Below are 27,064 nucleotides of genomic sequence, written 5' to 3'. Positions count from 1 at the left end.
CCTGTTCCAAACAAAATGGAGTAGACACATTTCACACTATTCAAACTAAATACAAAAATACAGGTAGTTTAAAAGTAAATGGGTGGAAAAAGACATACTATGGACATGCCAATCAAAAGAAAGCTGGGGTGGCTATACTAATATCAGATAAATTAGACATCAGAGCAAAAAAATTACAAAAAAAAAAGGTGCACCACATAATTATTCAGAGGGTCAATCCACCCAGAAGACAGGACAATCTTAAATGTATATGCACCAAACAACAGAAGTTCAAAGTACATGAAGCAAAACTCTAGATAACTGAGAAATATTAATAGATATAAATCCACAGTTATAGTTGGGAACTTCAGTAGTATTATATACTTACTTTTCAAGTGCACATGTGATATTCACCAAGATAGGCTATATCCCAGGTCATGAAAAAAAACAAAACCAACAAATATGAAAGAATTAAAATCATACAGAGTATATTATCTGACCATAATGGAATCACACTAGAAATGAAAAACAGACTACAGGAAAGTCTTCAAACACTTGGAAACTAAACAACACACTTATTAATCCATGGGTCGAGGAGGAAGTCTCCAAGGGAAATAAAATGCATTGACCTGAGTGAAAATGAAAATGCCGCATATAAAAACTTGTAGCTTGTAACAGAATCAATGCTGAGTGGGAAATTCATAGCACTAAGTGCTTATATGAGGAGTAGATGAAAAGTCACAAATGAATAAGCTTCCACCTTGAGAAAATAGAAAAAAGAAGAGCAAAATAAACCGAGAGTAAGCTGGAGGAAGGAAATAATAAAGAATAGTTAATATAATTGAAAACAAAAACAACAGAAAACAACAATGAATCCAAAAGTTGGCTCTTTGAAAATTGGTAATGGGTGCAGTTTGGGTGGTGGAATTTTTACAATCTCCCCAGATGATTTTTAATCTCAGAAAATGTTTAATAGGGATTGAGAATCTCTGCTGGGGAGGCCAGATAATTTTCTCAGGGTTTAACCTGTGTTGGCATCTATGGCCCAGCCACTTTTCATTTCTCCTGAGAAAAATTTGTAGCCGTTTCATTTTCTCACTTTTTGTTGTCCTCAAAGTTAGTGCTGATCCTTTCCCTTGTATGTTAACTTCCCTGTCTGACTACTCTTTGGCCTTTAGTATATCTCTGATCAGAGATGAACGTTTAACTGTAACCCCCCTCCACTTCACACCCACACCACCTTGATTGATTTGGGATTAACCCCAAAACCCCCCTCTGATTGGTTTGTCATACATCATTGATCACTAGCTTTAGGCTGTGATCACCCAAGCCATAGTAACAGTGTGTCTAGCGCACCTGGTCTTGTGACCTGTCTCTGAGGGAGCCAAAAGACTTGGTTTTTCCATTCTGGTGGCCAGTGCAGTGCCTGCCCTCTATTAATACAGTACTAACAGTTGATGTGCAGTGGATTTGCTCTTGCTCAGTAAGTTTGGGGTTGTTTATTTGTTTGACCTTACATGTGAGACCTGGTATTCTTTCTAAAATCTGGGATAAAGGTATTTTTCCTCCTAATAAATTCTGATGATCATTTAAAATCAGGTAGATGTTATTGTAAATGTATTAGGGGTACACGTGACTAAATTTAAATGTGGAAGCAACCCACAGCAGGAGATAAGACATAATGGAAATCATTATTTTTTAAAGTTGTTTTGAGTTTCTGTCTAGAGAAAGAATTATGTATTTCATAGTAAAAGCTGTTGTTGATTTACTTAATTTTTAAGAGGTCTTATTTGCAAATGGTATTTAATCTTAAAAGGATTTATGTTTTGTACATATATCTCTTTATTCTTAAGATGCCAAACCTACTTATTTATCTGGGTAGTTGAAATTGTTGAATATATGTTATAAATTAAAAAGAAAATGTGGGGAATTACCTGGTGGTCCAGTGGTTAGGACTCTGCACTGTCACTACCACGACCCAGGTTCAGTCCCTGGCCGGGGAACTAAGATCTTGCAAACCATGAGATGCGGTCAAAAGAAAAGAAAGAAAATGTACTACTAATTTTTAAAAAGTTATTAGAACCGAGGCCTTTTTTGCTTAAAAGACACACAACATTTTAATTTAGAAAGGGTCTAGGACCATTAGAATAGGCCACCCACGCTAAAAACCTTCCAATGAGGTCTATATTAACCAGTGGACTGAGAGATCGGGAAGGAGGGAGTGTTGTTAGGATAGTGATAATTCAGTTGTATGCTTCCAATTTTTAATATTCTATCATTAAAAGAAAGGTTTCTTGTAGTTTAGATCAGAGGTTGACAAGGTGTGACCTGTGAGCCAAATCTAGCCTGCCACCTGTTTCTGTATGGCCTGGGAGCTAAGAATGGCTTTTAACATTTTTAGTTATATGTTTAGTGAAATGTTCAGTGAATTTGAAAAATGAATAGTATTTCATTATATGTGAAAATTATGTGAAATTTGAATTTTAGTATGATAAAGTTTTATTCAAACAGAGCCACGATCATTTGTTTATGTACTGTCTGTGGTTGCTTTCATACTACAATAGCAGATTTGAGTGATTGCCACAGAGACCATGTGGCCTACAAAGCCAAACATATTTGCTATCTGGTTCTTTAAAAAAAAAAAAAGTTTGCTTGACCTTGATTTAAACTCCCTTCCCAATGTGGCCTTCCCATGCAAGATGATTTCTACCCAGGAGGTTTCAAATTTGTTAACATGTCTTTTAACATTAAAGAGGGTAAGCCTGTTTCCTGGCAACAGGGATAACCGTGGTTGACATAGAAGTACTTTACTGAGTGGCAGGCACCTATCTAGGTAAATTGTATTTTCTTCTTTTTTCTTTAATGGTTTTTGAGAGCTTTGGAAAAGAGTTGACCTCCAGACTACTCATCTGATCACAGGGGACTCATGAGTCACACGATGTGTCTTTTAATTTTTAAAAACAAGATTTAAGATGACTGAGATGAAGGCAGGCTTATTTTTAGAAAATACAGAAAAGTTCACCTACTTCAACTTCTGGTATCTTTTTTAAAGACAAAAGAGAAGCAGTAAAATATGTAGGATATGTTCTTTTTCTTCTGATTATTTTTTGTTTACTCTGTTCAGTATTTATGGTTTTAGTTACTGGACTACTCAAGAAATACATTTATAATATTTATGATTTCTGTTTAAGGAATAGTTTGGGAGGTTCTTTGCCCACATGGGCAGGAATGGATCCTTAAGAATGAAAGAAGTGTTCTACTCTGGTCTGACTAGTGGCCTAACTCAAACGTCTCTCTCCATTAATGGCTCTGAAGGGTATTCCTGAAAGTCTAAGGGAGCTGTACTTTCAGATGCTCTTTTTACTTAAGGGTTACTTCCAAATACCATCATGAATTTATCTTCCCTGATTTTTATCTCAGTCCTTCTTGAACCTGTTTACATTTTCATTCTGTTCCACTTCTTGAGTTGATGAGTTCTCTAAGTTCCCTAAGCATTGCTCAAAGTCCTGCTTTCTTTTTGATAAAATTGCCTTTAAGTTACAGGGAGTGCCCCTTTGTTACTTTAACTTTGTGATTGGGTGAATAAAGTCAACAATTTCCACACTCTTCTTGATACTTATCCATCTGTTTCATTGTTGTAGAGCAAGATTTCTCAGCCTTGGCAGTATTGACATTTTGGACCAGATAAATATGTGTATTGCAGGATATGTAGCAGCCCCCTTGGTGTCTATCCCCTAAATGTCAGTAGCAACGCCCCTTGCCAGTTGCGACAACCAAAGATGTTTCTGGATATTGCCACATTGTCCCCAGGGAACAAAATTGCCTTCCGTTGGAAACCACTGCTTTAGATATTTGTCTTTGTCTTTTCTGAACTGTAAGGTTTGGTGCTTTGGGGACTAACTTTATAAATATGGAGGTTTCTATATCCAATTGATTATATTGTGCTTTTCTGCTCTGCTTGATGTCCATCTTGAACAACAGTGACAATCACTTTCATAGTTTCAGTTTTTCAGGTCAGCTGCATCATTTGTGAGTGACATGGGGAACAAATACCTTGAAATCTTAGAAGTTTTTTCTAGTTATAAATGTCCGTGTGTACTGTAAAAAATGTCGAGAATGGAAAAAATTGGAAAGAATGTTTGTCACTCAGAAAACTTCAGTGCTATTGATGCAACTAATGTCAGTAAATTGGTTTATGGCCTGCATTATTTTCTATATATTTTATTTCATAGATGCAATCTTGCTATAAAACTAATTTTATACTGTTTTTTCCATGTAACGTTTTAACATACACATTTTCTGTATATCATGTTTAAATAATTGAATGAAATACCATAATATTAATATACTTTATTCCTCTTTTGTTTGATAGCTAGATCCCATTTATTTTTATTAGGGAGCTTTAATGAACATTTTGTTCATAAATCATTTTCTGTGTTTTGGATTATTTTTCAGACATAGATGTTGGAAGTAGAATTCCTGGATCAAAGGGTGTGGATATGTTTAAAGCGGAGCCTCAGATTATTTTTAAGCTGCTGCATAGCCCCACAGATGGCACTCAATTGTGGCTCTTTGCACTGACCACACATTTCATAAGTATGTCTGGTGGGCATATAGAAGGAAAGGAAAGGGCTATGTTTGAATTAATCACTTTTCCTGCCCCCTGCTCTTCTGTGGAACATTAATGGGGAATCAAGTAGCCACCAAACCACAGACTTAGATTCTCGGCCCCAAATAATCCTAGTTGGGTTGACTTCCGACAATGCTCCTGTAAGGAGTTTCACCCAAGGAATGCATTTACTTTATACAACTGTATTTTGTGTGGCTTACAGCACTTAAGATAAATCAGAATCCTGTTAATCATTTTGAGTGAGATTATAGTAGGAATAAGATCTGAAAACTGTCTTCAAATTACTGTTCTCAAGGGTGCAAGGTGAGGGCTGGTACATATTTCATTTCTGTCAAAACAAAGGAATACTCATTGTGGGAGGTAAGGAAGAAAATAATGCCTTTGTAAAGTCTGCACCCTGAATAGAAGACTAGAATATAAACAACTGAATAACGTATACAGATGTAAGACAGTGAGGTGCTTTGCACTGTACTTAACTTATGGTTTTGCTTAGCAAGAAATTTTATTCTAAGGTACTTTTTAAAGTGTACCTCCAAGTGAAGTTTCACATGTTGTTTTAGGGATGGCTGGAAGCAGAACCTGAGACTGTATTTGAATGTACATGATTTGTTGAGGGAGTGCTCTCAGGAGAAACTTACAAGGGAGCAAGGACAAGAAGGTAGGGAAGAGGAAGGAACTAAAGTGAAGATATGGTCTTAGGAAAGTCTAGCCTTAGCCAGTTATGGTTAAGGGCAGGTGTAGAGCAATTATTGGCTGCTGGCTGCCCCTGGGAGGGAAACTGAGTATAATCTCCCTGGCAAGACTCCAGCCCTTGGGGAAGGGGACAGCTGTGAGCCATTAGCAGCCAACAGGCAGTAGCTGGGAGATGGGTTTGCTAGCTAGTAAAGGAGATCTGGGTGGGGCATCGTTTACTCTTTCTCATGTTTACATTGTGCAGGACACTGTGCTGAGACCTGGGGGTAAAAGATGAATTTTACATAGTTACTGCTTTGAAGATGGTTGTGGTCTTGTGGCAGGGCTGACCATGTAAAGAATACAGTGCAAATGAAGAGCATTTTACATGTATAATAGAGTATAGAGAGAACCTCACTGAGGAGATCCAACAAATGAGTCAGGCCAGGTTGAGAGAAAATGGGATGGTCCAGGTAAATAGGCAGGGTACTGTAGGCCGAGGGAAGAGCCCTGTCCAAAGGCTGGCAAGTATGAAACAAGATGATACATTCATGGAATCACATGGGGCATAGCATGTGCAGGAGGTAGGGGAGCAGCAGCTGATGAGATCTGACAAATTGAAGCTGGAATGTTGTGAACCTCGAAGGCCATGCTCAGGAAGCTTGGGCTTAGAAGGGGCAGCATTCCTGCTGTTAACTCCCTGTCCTGCCTCAGGTCTCAGGGTCAACTTGGAGTGTCCATTCTCCATATACCTGCCTGCTATGCTCTGCCCTCTGGTGGCCATGTAGCTCCAAACATGTTATTTAAACATTTCTGGTGGCTCAGGCAGTAAAGAATCTGCCTTTAATGCTGGAGAGCAGGTTCAATCCCTGGATCAGGAAGATCCCCTGGAGAAGGGAATGACAACCCCCTCCAGTATTCTTACCTGGGAAATTCCATGGACAGAGGAACCTGGTGGGCCTCCATCCATGGGGTTGCAAAGAGTCAGACATGACTGACTAACACTTTGACTTTGAGCCCCAGTTTCCTCATCTGTAAAATGGTGGTAGTGATATTTATAGAACTGCTGTTGTTCTATAAACTTGACTAAAAGTAATAAAGACAGATCTAAAGGGTTACCGTCATGGAATTATTCTGCTGATATTTACTGTTCTTTGTCATGTTTATCTATAGTAATTAAAACAGCAGTGATCACTGAAATAGACCAGTGGACTTTAACAGCCCAGACCCCCAAATTTGCTTGCTTTGTTTTCTTTAAGTTATAAGCAACCCAGTTTTCAGGACTGGTGTTATTGGTGTTAATCTGTTTCCTAGGCTCTTTATTGATAATACAAGATTTTTTGGTTTCCATCTATAACAAAAATGGATTGTTACTGTATTAATTTAGAAAATACCATATTTGAGAATTCCCTGGTGGTCCAGGGGTTAGGACTTGGCACTTTCACTGTTAGGGTGTGAATTCAGTCCCCATGCATGTCTCATAATTTTTTGCTGAAAACTGGATGTTTTAGATAATATAACATTTCAGTACCAGCACCTGCCACCCGCCCCCAGGGCTCTTTATTATTTGCTTATTTACTCTTTTAGTGACTGGCTGCATTATTGTACAGAAGTCTATTTACTCTCCCCATTTGCCTGAAAGTGTGTGTAGTCTCTCTCTCTCTCTCTCTCTCTCTCTCTCTCACACACACACACGCACACACAAGGATGCTTAAACCACTGGAAATTTTATTTAAAGACATTAGTTTTCCCAATACAGGAGCTTTCTGTAACATTCCTCGGCACTGAAATACTGGGTTTCATTTGTCTGGACTTCCCCGGTGGCTCAGAAAGTAAAGAATCTACCTGCAATGCAGGATACCTGGGTTTGATCCCTGGGTTGGGAAGATCCTCTGGAAAAGGAAATGGCAACCCAATCCAGTATTCTTGCCTGGAGAATCCTATGGACAGAGGAGCCTGGCAGGCTACAGTCCATGGGGTTACAAAGAGTTGAACATGACTGAGCAATTAACAGTTTCATTTTTTTTTTTTTTTTTTTTTTTTTTTAGCATTCCTTTCAATAGATGTGACTTTAAGTTAGGCTAGTTGTTTGTCAGTTGGGAGAGAGTTTGTCAGGGAGAGAGCGCAAAAGGGGGTAAAAGGGCAGGCAGAAAAGCAATGGGTTGTGCTTTCAACCATTTTTCCTTTTTGCACTTCTTTTTCTTGGGGATGGTCTTGATCACTGCCTCCTGTACAATGTCACGAACCTCCGTCCATAGTTCTTCAGGCACTCTTATCAGATCTAATCCCTTGAATCTATTTGTCACTTCCACTGTATAATCATAAGGGATTTGTTTTAGGTCATACCTGAATGGTCTAATGGTTTTCCCTATTTTCTTCAACTTAAGTCTGAATTTGGCAATAAGGAGTTCATGATCTGAACCACAGTCAGCTCCTGGTCTTATTTTTGCTGACTGTATAGAGCTTCTCCATCTTTGTCTGCAAAGAATATAATCAATCTGATTTCTGTATTGACCATCTGGTGATGTCCATATGTAAAGTTGTCTCTTGGGTTGTTGGAAGAGGGTGTTTGCTATGACCAGTGTGTTCTCTTGGCAAAACTCTATTAGCCTTTGCCCTGCTTCATTCCATACTCCAAGGCCAAACTTGCCTGTTACTCCAGGTATTTCTTGACTTCCTACTTTTGCATTCCAGTCCCCTATAATGAAAAGGACATCTTTTCTTTGTGTTAGTTCTAGAAGGTCTTATAGGTCTTCATAGAACCTTTCAACCTCAGCTTCTTTAGCATTACTGGTCGGGGCATAGACTTGGATTACTGTGATATTGAATGGTTTGCCTTGGAAACAAACAGATCATTCTGTCGTTTTTGAGATTGCATCAAAGTACTGCATTTCAGACTCTTTTGTTGACTATGATAACTACTTCATTTCTTCTAAGGGAATCTTGCCCATGGTAGTAGATATAATAGTCATCTGAGTTAAATTCACCCACTCCAGTCCATTTTAGTTCATTGATTCGTAAAATGTCGCCGTTCACTCTTGCCATCTCCTGTTTGACCACTTGCAATTTGCATTGATTCATGGACCTGAAATTCCAGGTTCCTATGCAATATTGCTCTTTACAGCATCAGACCTTGCTTCTATCACCAGTCACATCCACAACTGGATGTTGGTTTTGCTTTGGCTTTGTCTCTTCATTGTTTCTGGAGTTATTTCTTCACTGATCTCCAGTAGCATATTGGGCACCTACCGACCTGGGGAGTTCACCTTTCAGTGTCCTATCTTTTTGCCTTTTCATACTGTTCATGGGGTTCTCAAGGCAATACTGAAGTGGTTTGCCATTCCCTTCTCCAGTGGACCACATTTTGTCAGAACTCTCTACCATGACCCGTCGGTCTTGGGTGGCCCTACATAGCATGGCTCATAGTTTCATTGAGTTAGACAAGGCTGTGGTCCATGTGATCAGATTGGTTAGTTTTCTGTGATTGTGGCTTTCAGTCTGTACCCTCTGATGGAGAAGGATAAGAGGCTTATGGAAGCTTCCTGATGGGAGAGACTGACTGAGGGGGAAACTGGGTCTTGTTCTGATGGGTGGTGCCAGGCTCAGTAAATCTTTAATCCAATTTTATGTTAATGGGCAGGGCTGTGTTGCTTCCCTGTTATTTTAAAAAGGCAAAATGGTTGTCTGAGGAGACCTTACAAATAGTTGAGAAAAGAAGCAAAAGGCAAAGGAGAAAAGGAAATATATACCCATTTGAATGCAGAGATCGAAAGAATAGCAAGGAGAGATAAGATAGCCTTCTTCAGTGATTAATGCAAAGAAATACAGGAAAACAATAGAATGGGGAAGACTAGAGATCTCTTCAAGAAAATTAGAGATGCCAAGGGAATGTTTCATGCAAAGATGGGCACAATAAAGGACAGAAATGGTATGAACCTAACGGAAGCAGAAGATATTAAGAAGAGGTGGCAAGAATACACAGAACTATAGAAAAAAGATCTTCACGATCCAGATAATCAGGATGGTGTGATCACTCACCTAGACCCAGACATTCTGGAATGCGAAGTCAAATGGGCTAAGGATTCATCACTATGAACAAAGCTAGTGAAGGTGATGGAATTCCAGTTGAACTGTTTCAAATCCTAAAAGATGATGCTGTGGAAGTATGTAAGTGTTAGTTGCTCAGTCATGCCCGACTCTTTGCAACCCCATCTGCAGCCCACCAGGCTCCTCTGTCCATGAGATCTTCCAGGCAACGGTACTGGAGTGAGTCGCCATTTCCTTCTCCAGGGGATCTTCCCAACCCAGGGATTGAACCTGGGTCTCCTGCAATGCAGGCAGATTCTTTACCTACTGAGCTACAAGGGGAAAGTGCTGCACTCAATAAGCCAGCAAATTTGGAAAACTCAGCAGTGGCCACAGGACTGGAAAAGGTCAGTTTTCATTCCAATCCCAAAGAAAGGCAATGCCAAAGAATGCTCAAACTACTGCACAGTTGCACTCATCTTGCATGCTAGCAAAGTGATGCTCAAAATTCTCCAAACCAGGCTTCAACAATACGTGAATCAAAAACTTCCAGATATTCAAGCTGGATTTAGAAAAGGCAGAGGAACCAGAGATCAAATTGCCAACATCCGTTGGATCATTAAAAAAGCAAGAGCGTTCCAGAAAGACATCTACTTCTGCTTTATTGATTATGCCAAAGCCTTTGGCTGTGTGGATCACAAAAAACTCTGGAAAATTCTTAAAGAGATGGGAATACCAGACCACCTGACCTGCCTCCTGAGAAATCTGTATGCAGGTCAGGAAACAACACTTGGAACTGGACATGGAACAGCAGACTGGTTCTAAATCGGGAAAGGAGCACGTTAAGGCTGTATATTGTCACCCTGTTTGTTTATTTTATATGCAGAGTACATCATGAGAAACACTGGGCTGGATGAAGCACAAGCTGGAATCAGGTTGTCAGGAGAAATATCAGTAACCTCAGATATGCAGATGACACCACCTTATGGCAGAAAGCGAAGAAGAACTAAAGAGCCTCTTGATGAAAGTGAAAGAGGAGAGTGAAAAAGTTGGCTTAAAATTCAACATTCAGAAAACTAAGATCATGGCATCTGGATCCATCACTTCATGGCAAATAGATGGGGAAACAACTGAAACTGTGACAGACTTTATTTTACTTGGCTCCAAAATCACTGCAGATGGTGACTGCAGCCATGAAAGTAAAAGATGCTTTCTCCTTGGAAGAAAAGCTATGACCAACCTAGACAGCATATTAAAAAGCAGAGACAGTACTTTGCCAGCAAAGGTCCGTCTAGTCAAAGCTATAGTTTTCTTCCAGTCATCATGTATGGATGTGAGAGTTGGACTATGAAGAAAGCTGAGCAGAGAAGAATTGATGCTTTTGAACTGTGGTGTTGGAGAAGACTCTTGAGAGTCCCTTGGACTGCAAGGAGATCCAACCAGTCCATCGTAAAGGAAATCAGTCCTAAATATTCTTTGGAAGGACTGATGCTGAAGCTGTAGCTCCAGTACTTTGGCTACCTGATGCAAAGAACTAACTCATTTGAAAAGGCCCAAATACTGGGAAAGATTGAAGGTGGGAGGAGAAGGGGATGGCAGAGTATGAGATGGTTGGATGGCATCACCGACTCAATGGACATGAGTTTGTGTAAATTGTGGGAGTTGGTGATGGACAGGGAGGCCTGGCATGCTGCAGTCCTTGAGGTCACAAAGAGTCGGGCATGACTGAGCAACTGAACTGAACTGTGCTTTCAAAGATGGGACGTGCCTCACTTCTTTCTTCAGCCAGCCTTGTCTCATGCCTTTCAACCTTGGCCTTTGACAGCTCTACCTTTGTAACTGCTTTTTCTTTCTTGCTTATCTCTTATTGGGAGTCCCTGACTGATAATAACCCTGTGACTGCCCCTCTTTGTTTGGGTGGATAGTGGTCATGTGGCCACATTTGAGCCTCTTGCCAGTCCTATATCATTCATCCTCTGCAGCTTAGATTTCCTCCTAAAGCTAGTATGTGGCCTCGTCCAGTCTTTGACACACTCTGTATTAGGGAGAATTTGGTAGAATTCTTCTCCCACCACTCTAGATCATTTGAGAATATTCTTAACAAAAATAATTTGATTTGTGTAATTCACCTGATGCTGCTTCTTGAGCAGTGTTGACTGCCCTATGGGATGGATGTGTGTGTTGAGTATTTATTCAATGTTGCCTTCTCTTTCCCAGGATGCGCCAGGATGAAGCGCCATAGAAATATCAGCAGCAGTGACAGTTCAGAGGACAGTGAGTAGAACCAGCCAACAGCTGGTAACTCTGTATCTATAATCCTTAGAGTTTCTTTGACTTGAGAACAAGCTATTTCATGCTTCTTTGAATGGGTTAAAAAATAATGTTTCTAAGAAGGAAAACTTGGGGTACCATTTTTCTTACTTGTTTAAATTCCATTAGACATAGGTAAGTTAAATGAGAGAATTGGTTTTGTGTGGCATATAGCATTTTGTTTTTCACTTTTTATTTACCCGGGCAACAAAAGCCACATCTACCAATGGAACAGTGCTTTTCTAGAAAGAGAAGTGTGAGAGCATAAATTGTAGGCCCTACAGTTTTATTTTAGCTGAGGTACTAAGTGTTTGGATGAGTCATAATTCGTAAAAGACAACAACTTTATTAACAGTAGCATTTGGAAAATGCTGAAGGATAGGCAGATTACTTGCTCCACATTTTTAGTTTTTTCAGTTGCTTTTGCAGATACTTTTTCTCTAGATGGAACATAAATTGTCTTGTTCTAAATTATAATGAAATATGATTATACCAAATTGAATCTCCTCTGTATTAGCATTGTTGAAGCTTTTGCACCCTGGGATGTTACCTATAAATGTCATTAAACTCCTTTATGAGGCTTTGGTGGTTGCAATTTAACTATTTTCTTCAGTGATATGAGGTCACTGTGCTCTTCTCCATCATATATTTCACATACTCTTGGATGACATTTAGTTATAATAGCAGGTAATAAGTCTCAGTATTATTTCTAATTATCTTTTACAGATCCTTCCACTTCCTCTACTTTTGGCCCAATGTATAGGAGCAAGTCAAAAATGCCAAATGAATGCAAGAAGCCTGCCGAGGTGAGATCAGATATTATTTTTCTTTTTACATTTACTGCATAAATTTTTATATAAATTACTGTTCAATAGCATTCTCTTTCTCTTTTTTCCTTTTGTTTTCATTTTTGTTTTTTTTTTCCATTTATTTTATATTAGTTGGAGGCTAATTACTTTACAATATTGTTGTGGTTTTTGTCATACATTGACATGAATCAGTCATGGATTTACAAGTATTCCCCATCCCGATCCTCCCTCCCACCTCCCTCTCCAGCTAATTCCTCTGGGTCTTCCCAGTGCACCAGGCCCGAGCACTTGTCTCATGCATCCAGCCTGGGCTAGCTACCTTCTTCCTACATATCTACAATACCCAGATCTTAGAGATGTGAAGAGTAAACTATGTTCCAGTGGATAGGCTTGTATTTCTGATGAAAACAAGTCTATCTACTTTTTTTTTCAAGAAAGATTCTATTTTATTTTTCCTTTGGGAAAACAGTGGTCTACACTCTGTTTTCATTTTGGTAATAACACCTAAGTGCCTGGCTTTAGAATATAAATCCTTCCCTAGCCAAGAAGTCAGAGTAAGCCAGAGAATTGGGATGGACCAAAAGAGCCAATGATCTGGCCTATTGTGGGAAAGAGCTAAGTTGGTAAGTGGGAGGCAATGCAGAAAGGGTAGATGAAGAAGTCATTGATAGAGAAGGAAAAGACTGGGTTGGACGTCTTTGGGGCTATGGTAAACGTTCACAGCCTTCAGGGCACTACCACCAAGTCAGGAAAAATGGCCCAGTCCTTGTGAGACTGGTCATCTTCTGCCTCAAGGGTAGCAAAGTGCCAGAGTTGCACTTGGGATCTTACAGGCTTTCCTCTGTGATAATTAAATGATAAGAAACTGATCTTGCCTATCTTCACTTCTACTATAAGTGGTCTTCCTTGGCCGCAAAGGAAAAGAGAATGTTTTAGTTAACTATTGCAGCATTATATGTTATCACAAAGTTAGTGGCTTAAAGCAGCACATTTATTATCAGTTTCTGTGGGTCAGGAGTCTGGTTACAGCGTGACTAGATTCTCTCTTTTCAAGGTCTTTCAAGGCTGCAGTCAGTGTGCTGCCTGGGCTATGTTCTCATCTGGAAGTTTGACTAGGGAAGAATTTGTTTCCAAGTTCATTCAAGTTGCTGGCAGAATTCATCTTCTGGCTGGAGTACTGAGAGGTTCCTGTTTGTTGTTGTTGTTGGCTTTTGGTAGAGGACCATCCTCCACTCCTAGGTTGCTTGTAGTTCTTTGCCATGTGGCCTTCTCCATCGGTCCTCTCAAAACACAGTAGCCTACTTTGAAATCCAGTAAGGAGAGAGTCTTTGACTCCAGTCTGACTGAGCCTTATATAACGTAATCATGAGAATGATGTCCCATCATGTTTGCCATTTTCTATTGACTAGAAACAAGGCCAGGTTCCATTTGACCTCATGCAAGTGTGGTGGGGGGAGGCATTGCTTTCGGGTGTCAGAGAGAGCATTTCTCCCTTTCTCAGAGGTCACTTTTCTGTCTTTTGCCAGGGATCTTTCTGGGCACAGTAGACTATCAGTGTGTATTTGTATGTGTCTGTGTCATACAGAAAAACTTAGGAAATAAAATACACGTAAACAGGAGCAAAACAAATTTCCCATCTATCCAGAGGAGGCTTTGACTGCAGAATTGATGAGAAAGAAACCTTGCTACTTTCCCATTTAGGACAACCAGTCCTAGAACATAAAGTGACTCAAGAGCTTTGGGTCACACGGCCTGCTGCCTCCAAGTTAGAATATCATTCTTTTGCAAAAGATAGAAGACCTGGGCTACTGTAAGCAGATTTTTTTCATTTATATGCTCCATTCTGTTACAAAAGGAAGAACCTGATATTGTATAGCAAAACCAGCCTTGGCATTAGAAGAGATTGATTCCATGTTTTGCTGGTTTATTTCATCTCTCTGAGGTAATTTGTTTTGTTGTTATAACATGGATATTATCACATCTACCTCTCATAGGTTCCATTTATTGAAATTTTATGTACTAGAGCTTTATATTAGATCATCTGATTATTTCCCAAAAGTAAGCAACTATAAAAATATTCTTAGATGCTTCCATCATTTAAAAATTTTATTTAAAAACTAGTTTATATCTGTATGAACTCGTGTGTTTATTTTATACTTTGGGTTATAATCTAATACTACATAATATATTGTGTTGCCAAAGTTAGTCTGTAATCAGTGAAATTATCTCTTATTTTTCTCTCTTCAATTTCTATTGATTTCTGCTCTTATTTTTCATTTTCTTCCTTTTTGCTTTAGTTTTATTTTGTACTTTTTTCTAGACTCTTGAGGTTAATGCTTAGGCTTTGAAAGATTTCCTTTTTTCTAATATAAGAATTTTAGTGCTGTAAATTTCCCTTTAAATACTGCTTAGCTTCACCTCATTAATTTTGGTATGTTTATTTTCGTTTTCATCCATTTCAGTATTTTTATTTTCCTTGAAACTTCCTTCTTGATATGTGTATTATTTAGAAAAGTGTTGTTTAGTTTTCGAGCATTTGGAGACTTTTCTTACTATCTTTCTGTTACTGATTTCTAGTTTGAGTTCACTTTTGTCACAGAACATAATCTGTATGGTTTTAGTTCTTTTACAGGTGTCAAGGTTTGTTTTCTGGCACAAGATATGGTTTATCTTGGTGAATATTTCAGGGACACTTGAAAACAATGTGTATTATGCTGCTGTTGGGTCCTATTGGTTCATGGTACTCTTCTGTATCCTGGCTGATTTTCTGCCTAGTAGTATTATCAGTTGTTTAGAGAGGGCTGTAGCAGTCTCCAGCTGTAATCGTGGGTTTGCCTCTTTCTCTTTTCATTTCTTTCAGATTTACTTTGTGTATTTTTAAGTTCTATTGTTAACTGCATACATATTTAGGATTACTGTACCTTTTCAGTGAATTTATCATGTAATGTCACTCTTTGGTAATTTTATTTTTCCTGAAGTCTGTACTATCTTATACTGTTTCTGGCTTTCTTTTGATTCATGTTTACATGGTATATAGTATATTTTTCCATCCTTTTACTTTTAATTTGCACATATGATTTTTATTTGAAATGAGTTTCTTATATAGTTGAGTCATTTTTTACTCTACTCTTTAGATCTCTATCTCTTTATTGGTATATTTAAAACACTTATATTTAATGTAATTTTTATTATGATTTGGTTTAAGTCTGCCATTTTACTGTTCTATTTATTTTCTCTGGGTTTTTTTTTTCCTCTTTTATTTTCTGTCTTGTGGATTACTTGAATATTTTTTAAAATTCCATGTTGATTTTTTTCTTTTTTTGACTGTGACATGCAGCTTATAGGATCTTATTTCCCCAACCAGGAATTGAACCTGAGCTCTCAGCAGTGAAAGCAAAGAGTCCCAACCACTGGACCACCAGGGAATTTCCCCCATATTGATTTTTTCTGTGGTGGCTTTAAGATTTAGAGACACATATATCTTTGTGTAGATTTTTAGTGGTTGCTCTTGAGAAGCAATCTTTTAAAGAGAGGACCATCTTCCAAAATGACTTATCAGTCTACTGTTCTCTACATTTTATATATACTATTTTGAGTGAAGTAAAGGAAGGCTACCACCATTTAGGTTTGTTTATCCACCCCCCACTTTTATCATATAATTATTTAAATATTTTCTCTACATACATTGAGAACTACATTAGACAGTGTTAGAATATTTGCTTCAACCATAAAATATTATTATAAAATTCAAGAGGAAAGGAGTAGTCTATTTTATTTACCCATATTTTTATTCTCTTGTTCTTTCTTTATTCCTGATATTCCAACTTATTCCTTTTGTTTCCTTTCTCTATGAAGAGCTCCATTTAGCTATTCTTTTAGGGGAAATCTGCTAGCAATAAATCCTAGTTTTCATTCATTCAAGAATGTCTTGGTTTTGCCCGAAGGATATTTTCACATGATATAGAATTCTGGTTTGACAAAACTTTTTTCAGCACTTGAAAAATGTGCTAGTTCCTTCTTGCCTCCATGGTTTCTAATGAGAGAAATCTGTTCTCATTCAAATGGTTGCTCTCCTATAGGTAATTAGTCATTTCTTTTCCAGTTGCCTTTAAGATTTTTCTTCATCTTTAGTTTTCCAAAGAAAACTTTACAACTGCATACCTGGGCATAGATTTCTTTGGATTTATCCTGTTTGAAATTTGATTCTAAGTTAGATTGTATAATCTAAGTTTATACCTTCTGCCAAGTTTGTGAAATTTTCAACCATTATTTCTTCAGCTGTTTTTCAGCTTCACCTTTGTTTCTCTTCTTCTTTTGAGACTTCAGTTGCTTGAATGTTAGATATTTTGTTATTTTCCCACAAATCCTTGAGACTCATTTTTTCCAGTGTATATTCTTTCTGTTGGTTAGATTAAGTTCTTTTGTTCCGTGATTCTTTTTTTTTTGGTAGGTAAAAAAGTTTTATTTACTTACTTAAATTTCTCCTAAAATATAAAAACCTGAATGGTTTCCTGAATTGCAGCTTTTGGCAGTAAATAAGGGTCAGTGCAAAGAACAGTAAGCCCCAACTTTCTGTAGCAGCTTTTTATTTTTCCCCGAAAAAGAGAGTCCATTTTCATTCAGATGAGATGTATATAAGGGTTTTTTGCTAAAGTACTAAAAATCATATAATTCCTGTAACTCTAGGTGAGAATCACAACAGGAAGAAAGCATTAACTTAAATACTCCAGGTCACTGCAAATTCTGCAAAGTCTGGTGTTTGTGACAGGAGAAGAATCTAACATGTACATACTTGAACTAAAATCTAGGCCACAATGCTCTAAAACTTCATTTACTGGTCTGTAATTCATTAACATACTGAATGACTTACTCAAATCTAATAATGTAGTAACAAGACCTGAGAGTGTTTTGTAAAAGTTTGTTTTAGAAATCCTTAAATAAACTTAATTTGCTAATTTTCTATTCTGTTTTCTATATTTTTCTTTGTTTCACTGGTCTCCTTTGCTTTCCACAAATTCCTAAGGACCGTCCCTAAAAAAATTATTAGTCCTGTTGTTTGGTTGGAGGTGAACTTTTCCCAACAGTCCTCAGGTCTGTGGATGTCCAGAGTATAAATCTGGTGAACCACATGGGCTCCTGTAGCAGCCAGGGCAGTGTAGTAGGGTGCAGTCTGGCCGCTCTTCACTCCCACCAGGCTCAGCGCCCCCAGCAGGCCACACTGAAACCACTGAGCCACTTCTTGGTGTCTTCACAGAACTGCAGTGCCGTGGACTTAAGCCCAATCAAAGCATCATCTCTTATTCTGATGGGCATAGTTAGTATTGTATATTAGAGTCCACATAATTCCAGAAAAATAAAGAGGAAGGCAAACAGATGGATCACAGGAGCCCTTGATGGCAGACCACCCAAGTAATGCTCCCCAATTAAATGTCAATCCCAAGGCTAACTGAGGCCCGTATGTAATTCCTTTCTTTAGCGGGTAGGTGATGACAAGAAGTAGGGATGCTGCTCTAAGAGCTGTAGTAATTCAGACACAGAAGAATGCCCAGGTCCAAGGTCAGCTGTTCGCCAAGAAAAACAAAGGATCAAAAAGTTGAAATATCTCCTGCAGCTATTGGGTGACTTGCTGTTCTTGTAACCTTTTTATCATAGTCCTGGTCCCACATGTCATTAATAATACAGCCTGCTTCACACATCAGAACAGCTCCAGTGCCAGGGAGAGATAACATGTACCAGTCTGGGAGACAACTTGGGTCTGCTGCCAGACCAGTGCTCCAAGTACATGATAAACAGAGCAGCCGGGTTCCTAGGGGCTTGTCTAACTGCATGAGGCACAGGTAGGGCTGCAGAGGGCGGGGCACCGAGTTCACAATCATGGCTGCCAGCAGGCTCAGTGGACGCCCGCTTGGCCCCTGCCCGGCCGAGGGCTGCCAGTTTGCAGTGTGGAACCCATGGGCCATGCATACGAGGGCCAGGGAGTGGCTGCCCGAGCCCCACAGCCATGCCTGCACCCCAGCCCTCAGGCCCCACGCCACCCACTCCCAGCATGGTGCTCCTGTCCCCTGATTCTTTATTCTATTAATTCCATTATTCTATTGAACCTATAGTATGTATTTATGTTAACTATTATGTTCAGTTTAGTTGCTCAGTTGTGTCCGACTCTCTGCGACCCCATGGACTGCAGCACGCCAGGCTTCCCTGTCCATCACCGACTCCCGGAGTCTACTTCAACTCATGTCCATTGCATCAGTGATGCCATCTAGCCATCTCATCCTCTGCTGTCCCCTTCTCCTACCTTCAATCTTTCCCAGTATCAGGGTCTTTTTCAATGAGTCAGCTCTTTGCATCAGGTGGCCAAAATATTGACGTTTCAGCTTCAGCATCAGTCCTTCCAATGAGTATTTAGGACTGATTTCCTTTAGGATGGACTGGTTGGATCTCCTTGCAGTCCAAGGGACACTCAAGAGTCTTCTTCAACACCACAGTTCAAAAGCCTCAATTCTCTGCTCAGCTTACTTTACAGTCCAACTCTCACATCCATACATGACCACTGGAAAAAACTATAGCTTTGACTAGATGGACCTTTGTTGGCAAAGTACTGTCTCTGCTTTTTAATATGCTGTCTAGGTTGGTCATAGCTTTTCTTCCAAGGAGCAAGTATCTTTTAATTTCATGGCTGCAGTCACCATCTGCAGTGATGTTGGAGCCCCAAAAAAGTAGTCTCTGACTGTTTCTATGGTTTCCCCATCTATTTGCCATGAAGTGACGGGAGCAGATGCCATGATCTTAGTTTTCTGAATGTTGAATTTTAAGCCAACTTTTTTCCTCTTTCACTTTCATCAAGATGCTCTTTAGTTCTTTGCTTTCTGCCATAAGGGTGGTGTCATTTGCGTTATCTGAGGTTATTGATATTTTTCCTGGTAATCTTGGTTCCAGCTTGTGCTTCATCCAACCTGGCATTTCTCATGATGTACTCTGCATATATGTTAAATAAGCAGGGTGACGATATACAACCTTGACGTACTCCTTTCCTGATTTGGAACCAGTCTGTTGTTCCATGTCCAGTTCTAACTGTTGCTTCTTGACCTGCATACAGATTTCTCAGGAGGCAGGTCAGGTAGTCTGGTATTCCCTTTTCTTTAAGAATTTTCCAGAGTTTGTTGTGATCCACACAGTCATAGGCTTTGGCATAGTCAATACAGCATAAATAGATGTTTTTCTGGAACTCTCTTGCTTTTTCGATGATCCAGTGAATGTTAACAATTTGATCTCTGGTTCCTCTGCCTTTTCTAAATCCAGCTTGAATATCTGGAAGTTCACGGTTCACGGACTGTTAAAGCCTGGCTTGAAGAACTTTGAGCATTACTTTGCTAGCGTGTGCGATGACTATATTGTGCAATAGTTTGAACATTCCTTGGCATTGCCTTTTTTTGGGTTTGGAATGAAAACTGACCTTTTCCAGTCCTGTGGCCACAGCTGAGTTTGCCAAATTTGCTGGCATATTGAGTGCAGCACTTTCACAGCATCATCTTTTAGGATTTGAAATAACTTAACTGTAATTCCATCAACTCCACTAGCTTTGTTAGTAGTGGTGCTTCCTAAGGCCAGCTTGACTTCGCATTCCAGGATGTCTGGCTCTAGGTGAGTGATCACACCATCGTGATTATCTGGGTCATTAAGATCTGTTTTATATAGTTCTTCTGTGTATTCTTGCCACCTCTTAATCTCTTCTGCTTCTGTTAGGTCCATACCATTTCTGTCCTTTATTGTGCCCATCTTTGCATGAAATGTGCCCTTGGTATCTCTAAGTTTCTTGAAGAGATCTCTGATCTTTCCCATTCTATAGTTTTCCTCTATTTTTTTGCATTGATCACTGAGGAAGGCTTTCTTGTCTCTCCGTGCTCTTCTTTGGAACTCTGCATTCAGATGGTTTTATCTTTCCTTTTCTCCTTGCCTTTTGCTTCTCTTCTTTTCTCAGCTATTTGTAAGGCCTCCTCAGACAACCATTTTTCCTTTTTGCATTTCTTTTTCTTAGGGATGGTCGTGGTCACTGCCTCCTGTACTGTGTCACAAACCTCTGTCCAAAGTTCTTCAGGCCCTCTCTCTATCAGATCTAATCCCTTGAATCTATTTGTTACTTCCACTGTAAGGGATTTGATTTAGGTCATACCTGAATGGTCTAGTGATTTTCCCTTCTTTCTTCAGTTTTAAGTCTGAATTTGGAAATAAGGAGTTCATGATTATTTTATTATTTCATTTCAAATTTTCCATTTGGTTATTCTTTATATTCTCTTATTTTTTTGCTGAAACTTTCATTTTTCCAAACATGTTTGTAATTTCTTGTTGAAGCACTTTTGTGATGGCTGCTTTAAAATCCTTGTCAGATAATTCACAGAAGTATAGAACAGACTTTTGAGCTCTGTGGGAGAAGGTGAGGGTGGGATGTTTCGAAAGAACAGCATGTATATTATCTATGGTGAAACAGATCACCAGCCCAGGTGGGATGCATGAGACAAGTGCTCGGGCCTGGTGCACTGGGAAGACCCAGAGGAATCGGGTAGAGAGGGAGGTGGGAGGGGGGATCAGGATGGGGAATACGTGTAACTCTATGGCTGATTCATATCAATGTATGACAAAACCCACTGAAATGTTGTGAAGTAATTAGCCTCCAACTAATAAAAAAAAAATAAAAATAAAAAAATAAAATAAAATCCTTGTCAGATATTTTAAACATTTGTGTCATCTCGGTGTCAGTGCCTATTTATTAGTCTCTTCTCGTTCCTGGTTCTTAGTATTTTTGGAAATTTTCTGTTGCATCCTGGGCTAGGTTTTCGTGGGGCGGGGGTGGGGGGTTATTATGTTAACAGACACCAGGTCTTTTTTAAATTTTATTTTTTTGTTCATTTCATTTTTGGCCATGCTGGATCTTCATTGTTGCACAGGCTTTTTTCTAGTTGTGGAGAGCAGGGGCTACTCTTTAGCTGCAATGCGTGGGCTTCTCATTTCAGTGACTTCTCTTACTGCAGAACATGGGCAAGTGGGCTTCAATAGTTGCAGCACATGGGCTCAGTAGTTGTGGCTCCTGGGCTCTAGAGCACAGTCTCGATAGTTGTGGTGCACTGGCTTAGTTGCTTTGAAGCATGTGGGATCCTCCCGGATCAAGAAACAAACCCATGTCTCTGGCATTGGCAGATTGTTTCTTTACCAGTGATCCACCAAGGAAGCCCAGACACTAAGTCTTATTTAAATCTGTTTTGGCAGGCCTCCATAATAACCAGACCAGTGGGAAGAGACATGCTGACTTTTTACCACCAGTTGCAGATTTTCTTACACTCTTCATCCTAGTTCTGTTATCTTTCTAGGAAGGTAGTTCTGTTCTTTCTTTGGGAATGGGGAAGGGTAACTCATTACTACTTGGCAGGGGTGGAAATCCGCATTTTGTTGCCACTCCACCAGGGAGTGGTGTGGTAACAGGTACTGCATTACTGATGGACAGTGGCGACAGTCTAGGCTCCCTACCCAGTCTTTACTGATATCACATTGAGGAGGAAGAGGAGAGCCTTGTTATTGCTAGGTGAGAGTGGATGTCAAAGCCTCTCAGATGATGTCATTAGTGCCATAGGGATTGTTCTTTTTATAAAACATTTTTATCATCTTTTTTGAAATATTCTTATAGCATACAATTCATCTATTTAAAATGTATAATTCAGTGGGTTTTAGTATATTCACAGAGTTGTGTGGGTAACCGTTACCACAGTCAAATTTAGAACATTTTCATCACCTCAGAAAGAAACACCCTGTCCATTAGCAGTTAACTCCCCAGACCCCACTCCCAGCCACTGGCAACCACTAATCTAATTTCTGTTTCTATGGTTTTGCCAATTCTGGACATTCCATATAAATGGAATCATACAATATATGGCCTTTTGTGACTGACTTCTTTCACTTTACATAACATTTTCAAGATTTATCCATGTTGTAGCATGTATCAATACTTCATTTCCATTTTATGACCAAATGATATTCCATTATATGCATATATCACATTTTAAAATCAGTTCTTTAGTTGATAGAAATTTGGGTTGTCTCCATTTTTGGAATATTATGAGTAATGAAGCTATGAGCATTCATATACATGTTTTAGGTGGACATATGTTTTCAAAAACACCTAGGTGTAGGATTTCTGAGTCCTGTGGTAACTGTTTAACCACTTGAGAGAATGCCTGACTGTCTTCCAAAGGGGCTTCATCAGTTTATATTCCCACCAGCAGCATACAAGGGTGTTTGAAATAGTTCTTACTATGGGTACCAGAGACTTGGAATTCCTCTGGTGACCTTGTTTTTGTCTCCTCTCTTGACCTTTTCCTTTATGCTTGTCCTCAGAGATTTTGTCTTCTGCAGTTCTTCTAGTATAGCTACTGTTATCATTGGAGGTGTTAGTGTGGTGGTAAGGGTATTAAATATTTAGGATATTTAGGAGGGATAACGTTCTCTATTCTTCTGATTACATCTCAGTCTTGGGAGTGTGTAGTAGTCCTGTGTTTGGGAGCAAGGTTGGGGAATGACCTTCAGGGATAGAGCATTTTGCCCCTGCCCACTATTATCCTGTCTGCCTGTAGCAGGTATCCTCTGGTATTCTCAGTCTGTGTCCTTGAGATTCTCTCTCTTGAGATTTAGGCTTTTTTCTCCCTTGAGTAACACAGGGAAGCTGAGGCTGGGTACTTCTCCCTTCCCATAGCACTAGTCAAATTATTTCAGTGCCCTTACTTGAAATCCTTCCTCTGTAGATGAAGCCTTTTATTCAGTAAGGGAGCCAGGACACTGAACACCAGCAACCCAGTCAGTACCCCTGGGGGAGCTTTTTCTGCAGGCTCTGTCCCTAACTTCCCTGTGAGAGCCCTCCTAGGTTTCAAGAGAAAAAGCTTACAAGAAGGTGGGAACTCCCTATGAGTACAGCCCCCAGAAACTTCATATTCTCATAGTAGTCCCCACTTGGCCCCCAGAGATTCCTCAGAATTTCTAATTTAATGTTCCTACTATGACCTCTGCCCCAAGTAAGTAAATGCTTCTGTCCTATGTCTCCCTGCAGGCATGCTTGTCTCTCTTTGAGTCTGACCATTTGTCCTGTGACTCATTTCTCTAATGATTTCACAAAAAATTGTTAATTTGCTGCCTCTCCTGCCTTTTTCTTCTTGTAAGAATGAGAATTTCTTTTTTCTGACTCTCTACAGGTCCAAGATGAAACCTCATATGTTTTTTAAAACTGGGAGTTAATCATTGAAATGCAGTATAAATGATCTTTTTCTCTGAGGCTTAATTGGCTACACAGATAGACAAATATTTTCTTTGATGTTTAGTGCTTTGCTGAGATTCCTGTGTGTGCCTTCCCCTGATTTATCCTCTAGAGAAGCATTTCCTAGGGGTGTGTGAATTCCACATATGTTCAGGGGCTTTGGTACCTTCTGAAAATTGTATGCAGACTTTTAAGGATATGTTTTTATGTATATTTTTTTTCTGAGCTAATAGCCTTCTGATTCTCAAGTGGGCCCCTATTCTTGAAGAGGTTTTTAAAAAGCTAATTGCTGTAGAAAAAGTTCATAATACTAGGTGACCAATTTAAATATATTAAAAAGTCTTTCATTTTTTTCTCAAAGCCTGGATATTTTCACCTAATATTAGTCTAACTGGTCTATAAAACATATCAACCTATCTTAAAAGATTGACTGCATGTCTCCTCTAGGCCTAGAGTCTCATTTGTTGTATCTGAGACTTTCATAGCAGCAGGGTGAAAGCTCATATATTTCAAGTCAGCAGAATACACTGCATACTCTTAAATAGAGCCTATTCATATCATTTTACCTGTATCTCTAACAAACTTGATTATTTGGTTTTCTGACCCACAGCAGATAAAAAGTACTAAGCTTGCAAATGCACACTTATTGTACAAAAAGGGACATTAAAGGGAGAAAAACTTTCAAAGCAAACTTCAGTTGTCATCTCTTATGCAAAAATTGCTCAGATCTTTAAGTCAGACTCAGTTGCTCCCACTCCTCCATTACCAGGATATATCAATATCATGGTAAAACCTCTGTGTGATATAGGGTAAGGAGAATTGTCAAACCTACCTAAGCAGCCTAAAAGTACATTGCTTTTTGGGAATCAGTGTTTCAGTTGCTGTCAGCCCATAGCCATCAGAAATGTCCTATTTACTCTTTGTAAGAAACCAAAGAATTATTTTAAACTATCTGAAAGTTATGTCCATGATTTTTAAAGCTTTAAACTGAGAAATAAGTTTCACTTCACTGGAAAAACCACTGTGGGACATAATGTCTTGACAACATTGGCTATCTTTGTTTATAGAAATTCTTTGCTAGGCTTTCTATGCTTTGAATGGTTTATTCTTTTTAGATAACCTAAGAAGTCTCTTTTTGCCTTAAGATTTATAATTCTAAGAAAATCACTAACAGTTTATTCCTTTTGATTAGATATAGTTACTGTGTTTGCAGCTTTTTTTAAAAATGCTTTTGGGGTTACATCTGTTTGTCATCAGTTATGATAGATTTAGATTTAGTGACTATGAATCAAAACTGATCAATCTCTCTGCTTGGTTATACATGGACCAGACAGTGTTCCCCTTTGTGTCATATAGGAAGTAAATGTTTTGGCTTTTCCTCTAAAATATGTCACAGAAATGTTCAGACTAACTGCTTTAAGAAACTGCCCACTGAGAGATGTTAATGAGAACAGTAAAAGCCAGAGCTGTCCATGAAGGGCATTTTCATTTTGTGGCTCTGGCAGGTTAAGCATTGATATTCTAATTGAATTCATAGTGAGGCCTCCTTTGTTTCTGCAAGCATCTGAAAGGCCAGGATGGGCATGCACTGTTGGACTTGGCATAGCTTCTGGGCTGTATGTTAGGCTGTGAATTCCCTCTTTGACCATAAATGAGCAGATATCTGGTAAGTACAAAGTCTTTTTGTTTCAGGAACTTTTGGGGAAACTACCAGTGCATATAAAGTAGGAAAACAATTAAGAACTTGTAAAACTTCTAAACTTCATTACCTAGGTCAGTGTCAACATCCAGATCCCTCATTCACAATCTTTAATTTAGCAGCAAATAGCCATGTTTCATTTTGTGAAGTTTCTGCATTACCTCGTGACCTATAGAATGTTGGTTAAAGTTCTCAATGGGGCTCTTGCTTGGGAACCCTGTCTTTGGAAGTCAGACCATCCACGTTTTAGTTGAGCCATGAACTCACGTCTCCTTTTACCTATCAACAATTAATTTATGAACTGGAAAAGAGAACTTTCTGCTTTTAGAACTAAATCTGAGACTATGTTGATGATAGTAAAATAACTGCAGCTGGAGTTTATTTAACAATTACCATGAGCCCAATACCATGCTAAAGATCTTTACATAAATTCACGTATTTAATCCCTACAACTACCCCAGTGAGGTGAAGTGTTCTTATTCTTGTTTTACAGATAAGTAAACTGAGACATAGACAGTTTAGACAACTTCCCCAAACTAGTAAGTGGTAAAATTAGTAGACCAATCCTAGCAGTCTGTCCTTAGACCCATATTCCTTTCTTTATAAAGATTTTTAATTTATTTTTAACCATTTGAAACATTTGTTTGGTTCAAATATCAAAATACATACAGAGAGAGCCAGCTTTTGTCTCTCTTGTCCCTATTTTCTCCCCTTTTCTCAGCGTTAAATGGTTTTCTTTGTAAGTTCTTGGCTTATCTTTTTATTGTTTCTTTATGAAAATATATACAAATATGAATGTATGTGTGTACTACTATATGTGTATAAAACTGATACCTCTATCAGGATACACTATAACTATTTTGTTTGCCCATGTTTATTTTAAAAACCTTGAAAAATACCTTTTCTTACCAGAAGCAAATTCATGAGACCAGTCTAGTAAATATATTTTGTATCACTTTGCAGATATCTTCCTGAGTACTGAACTTGCATTCCTATCCCCTCTTCAGCATTTTATGTTCTGCCTCATACTTGAAATGTTTGACTTCTACAGCAAGATAAGGCAGACTCTTTGCACTCTGCCTTGAGTAAAAATGCTTCTCTGGAAACCTTGGATCTGATGCTATTTAATCTGGCTAGCTTGTAAAATTGAAATCGAGTTTACCGTGTAAGCCTTTTTTTCTAAAGGTGGAAGAGAAGATTACAGTAGTCATTGAATTTAGCTTTCATATGCTTAAGAAAAATAGGTATGAATTGATTGGTATTTCTGCAGTCCCAGGTTCCCCAGACTTCATAGAGTTCCTGTTCCCTGGAGGTTTGCTATTTCTGAAGCAATGGACAAGAGCCAAATTTCATTGGCCTCTGCTTTTTCTCTTTGTCTAGAGTCTTCAAGTTTCTCTTCTGTTTGGTAAATGTGTGTATTAGTTTCCTAGGGCTGCTGTAACAAAGTACCACAAACTGGATGGCTTAAAACAACAGGAATTTATTTTCTCACAATTCTAAAGGCCAGAAGTCCAAAATTGACCAGATTGCTCCCTCCAGAAACTTTAGGGAAATTCTGTTCTTTGCTCTTCCAGGTTCTGATAGCTGTCAGCACTTATTGACTTGTGGATTAATGAATCTTTCCAGTCTCTACCTCCATGGTTGTA

General features: G+C 38.9%; 1 protein-coding gene and 1 pseudogene across 3 annotated transcripts in view; one reads left to right on the top strand and one right to left on the bottom strand.

Moving 5' to 3' along the window:
* Positions 1 to 27,064, top strand: part of JADE3 (jade family PHD finger 3) — a 138,888-nt gene that overhangs the window by 58,956 nt on the left and 52,868 nt on the right. For all 3 annotated transcript variants that reach the window (XM_065916030.1, XM_065916029.1, XM_065916031.1), the window contains 2 exons: positions 11,525 to 11,581; positions 12,344 to 12,423. In XM_065916030.1, coding sequence (XP_065772102.1) covers positions 11,536 to 11,581; positions 12,344 to 12,423 — 126 coding nt within the window. In that variant the 5' untranslated portion in view covers positions 11,525 to 11,535. The remainder of the gene's footprint in view (positions 1 to 11,524; positions 11,582 to 12,343; positions 12,424 to 27,064) is intronic.
* LOC136153812 (4-hydroxybenzoate polyprenyltransferase, mitochondrial pseudogene) lies at positions 17,378 to 27,057 on the bottom strand (annotated as a pseudogene).

Source organism: Muntiacus reevesi, chromosome X (assembly GCF_963930625.1).
Source record: "Muntiacus reevesi chromosome X, mMunRee1.1, whole genome shotgun sequence".
NCBI classification, from domain to species: domain Eukaryota; kingdom Metazoa; phylum Chordata; class Mammalia; order Artiodactyla; family Cervidae; genus Muntiacus; species Muntiacus reevesi.
Note: the sequence above shows the minus strand (reverse complement) of the source record. Positions and strands in the feature narration are given on the sequence as shown.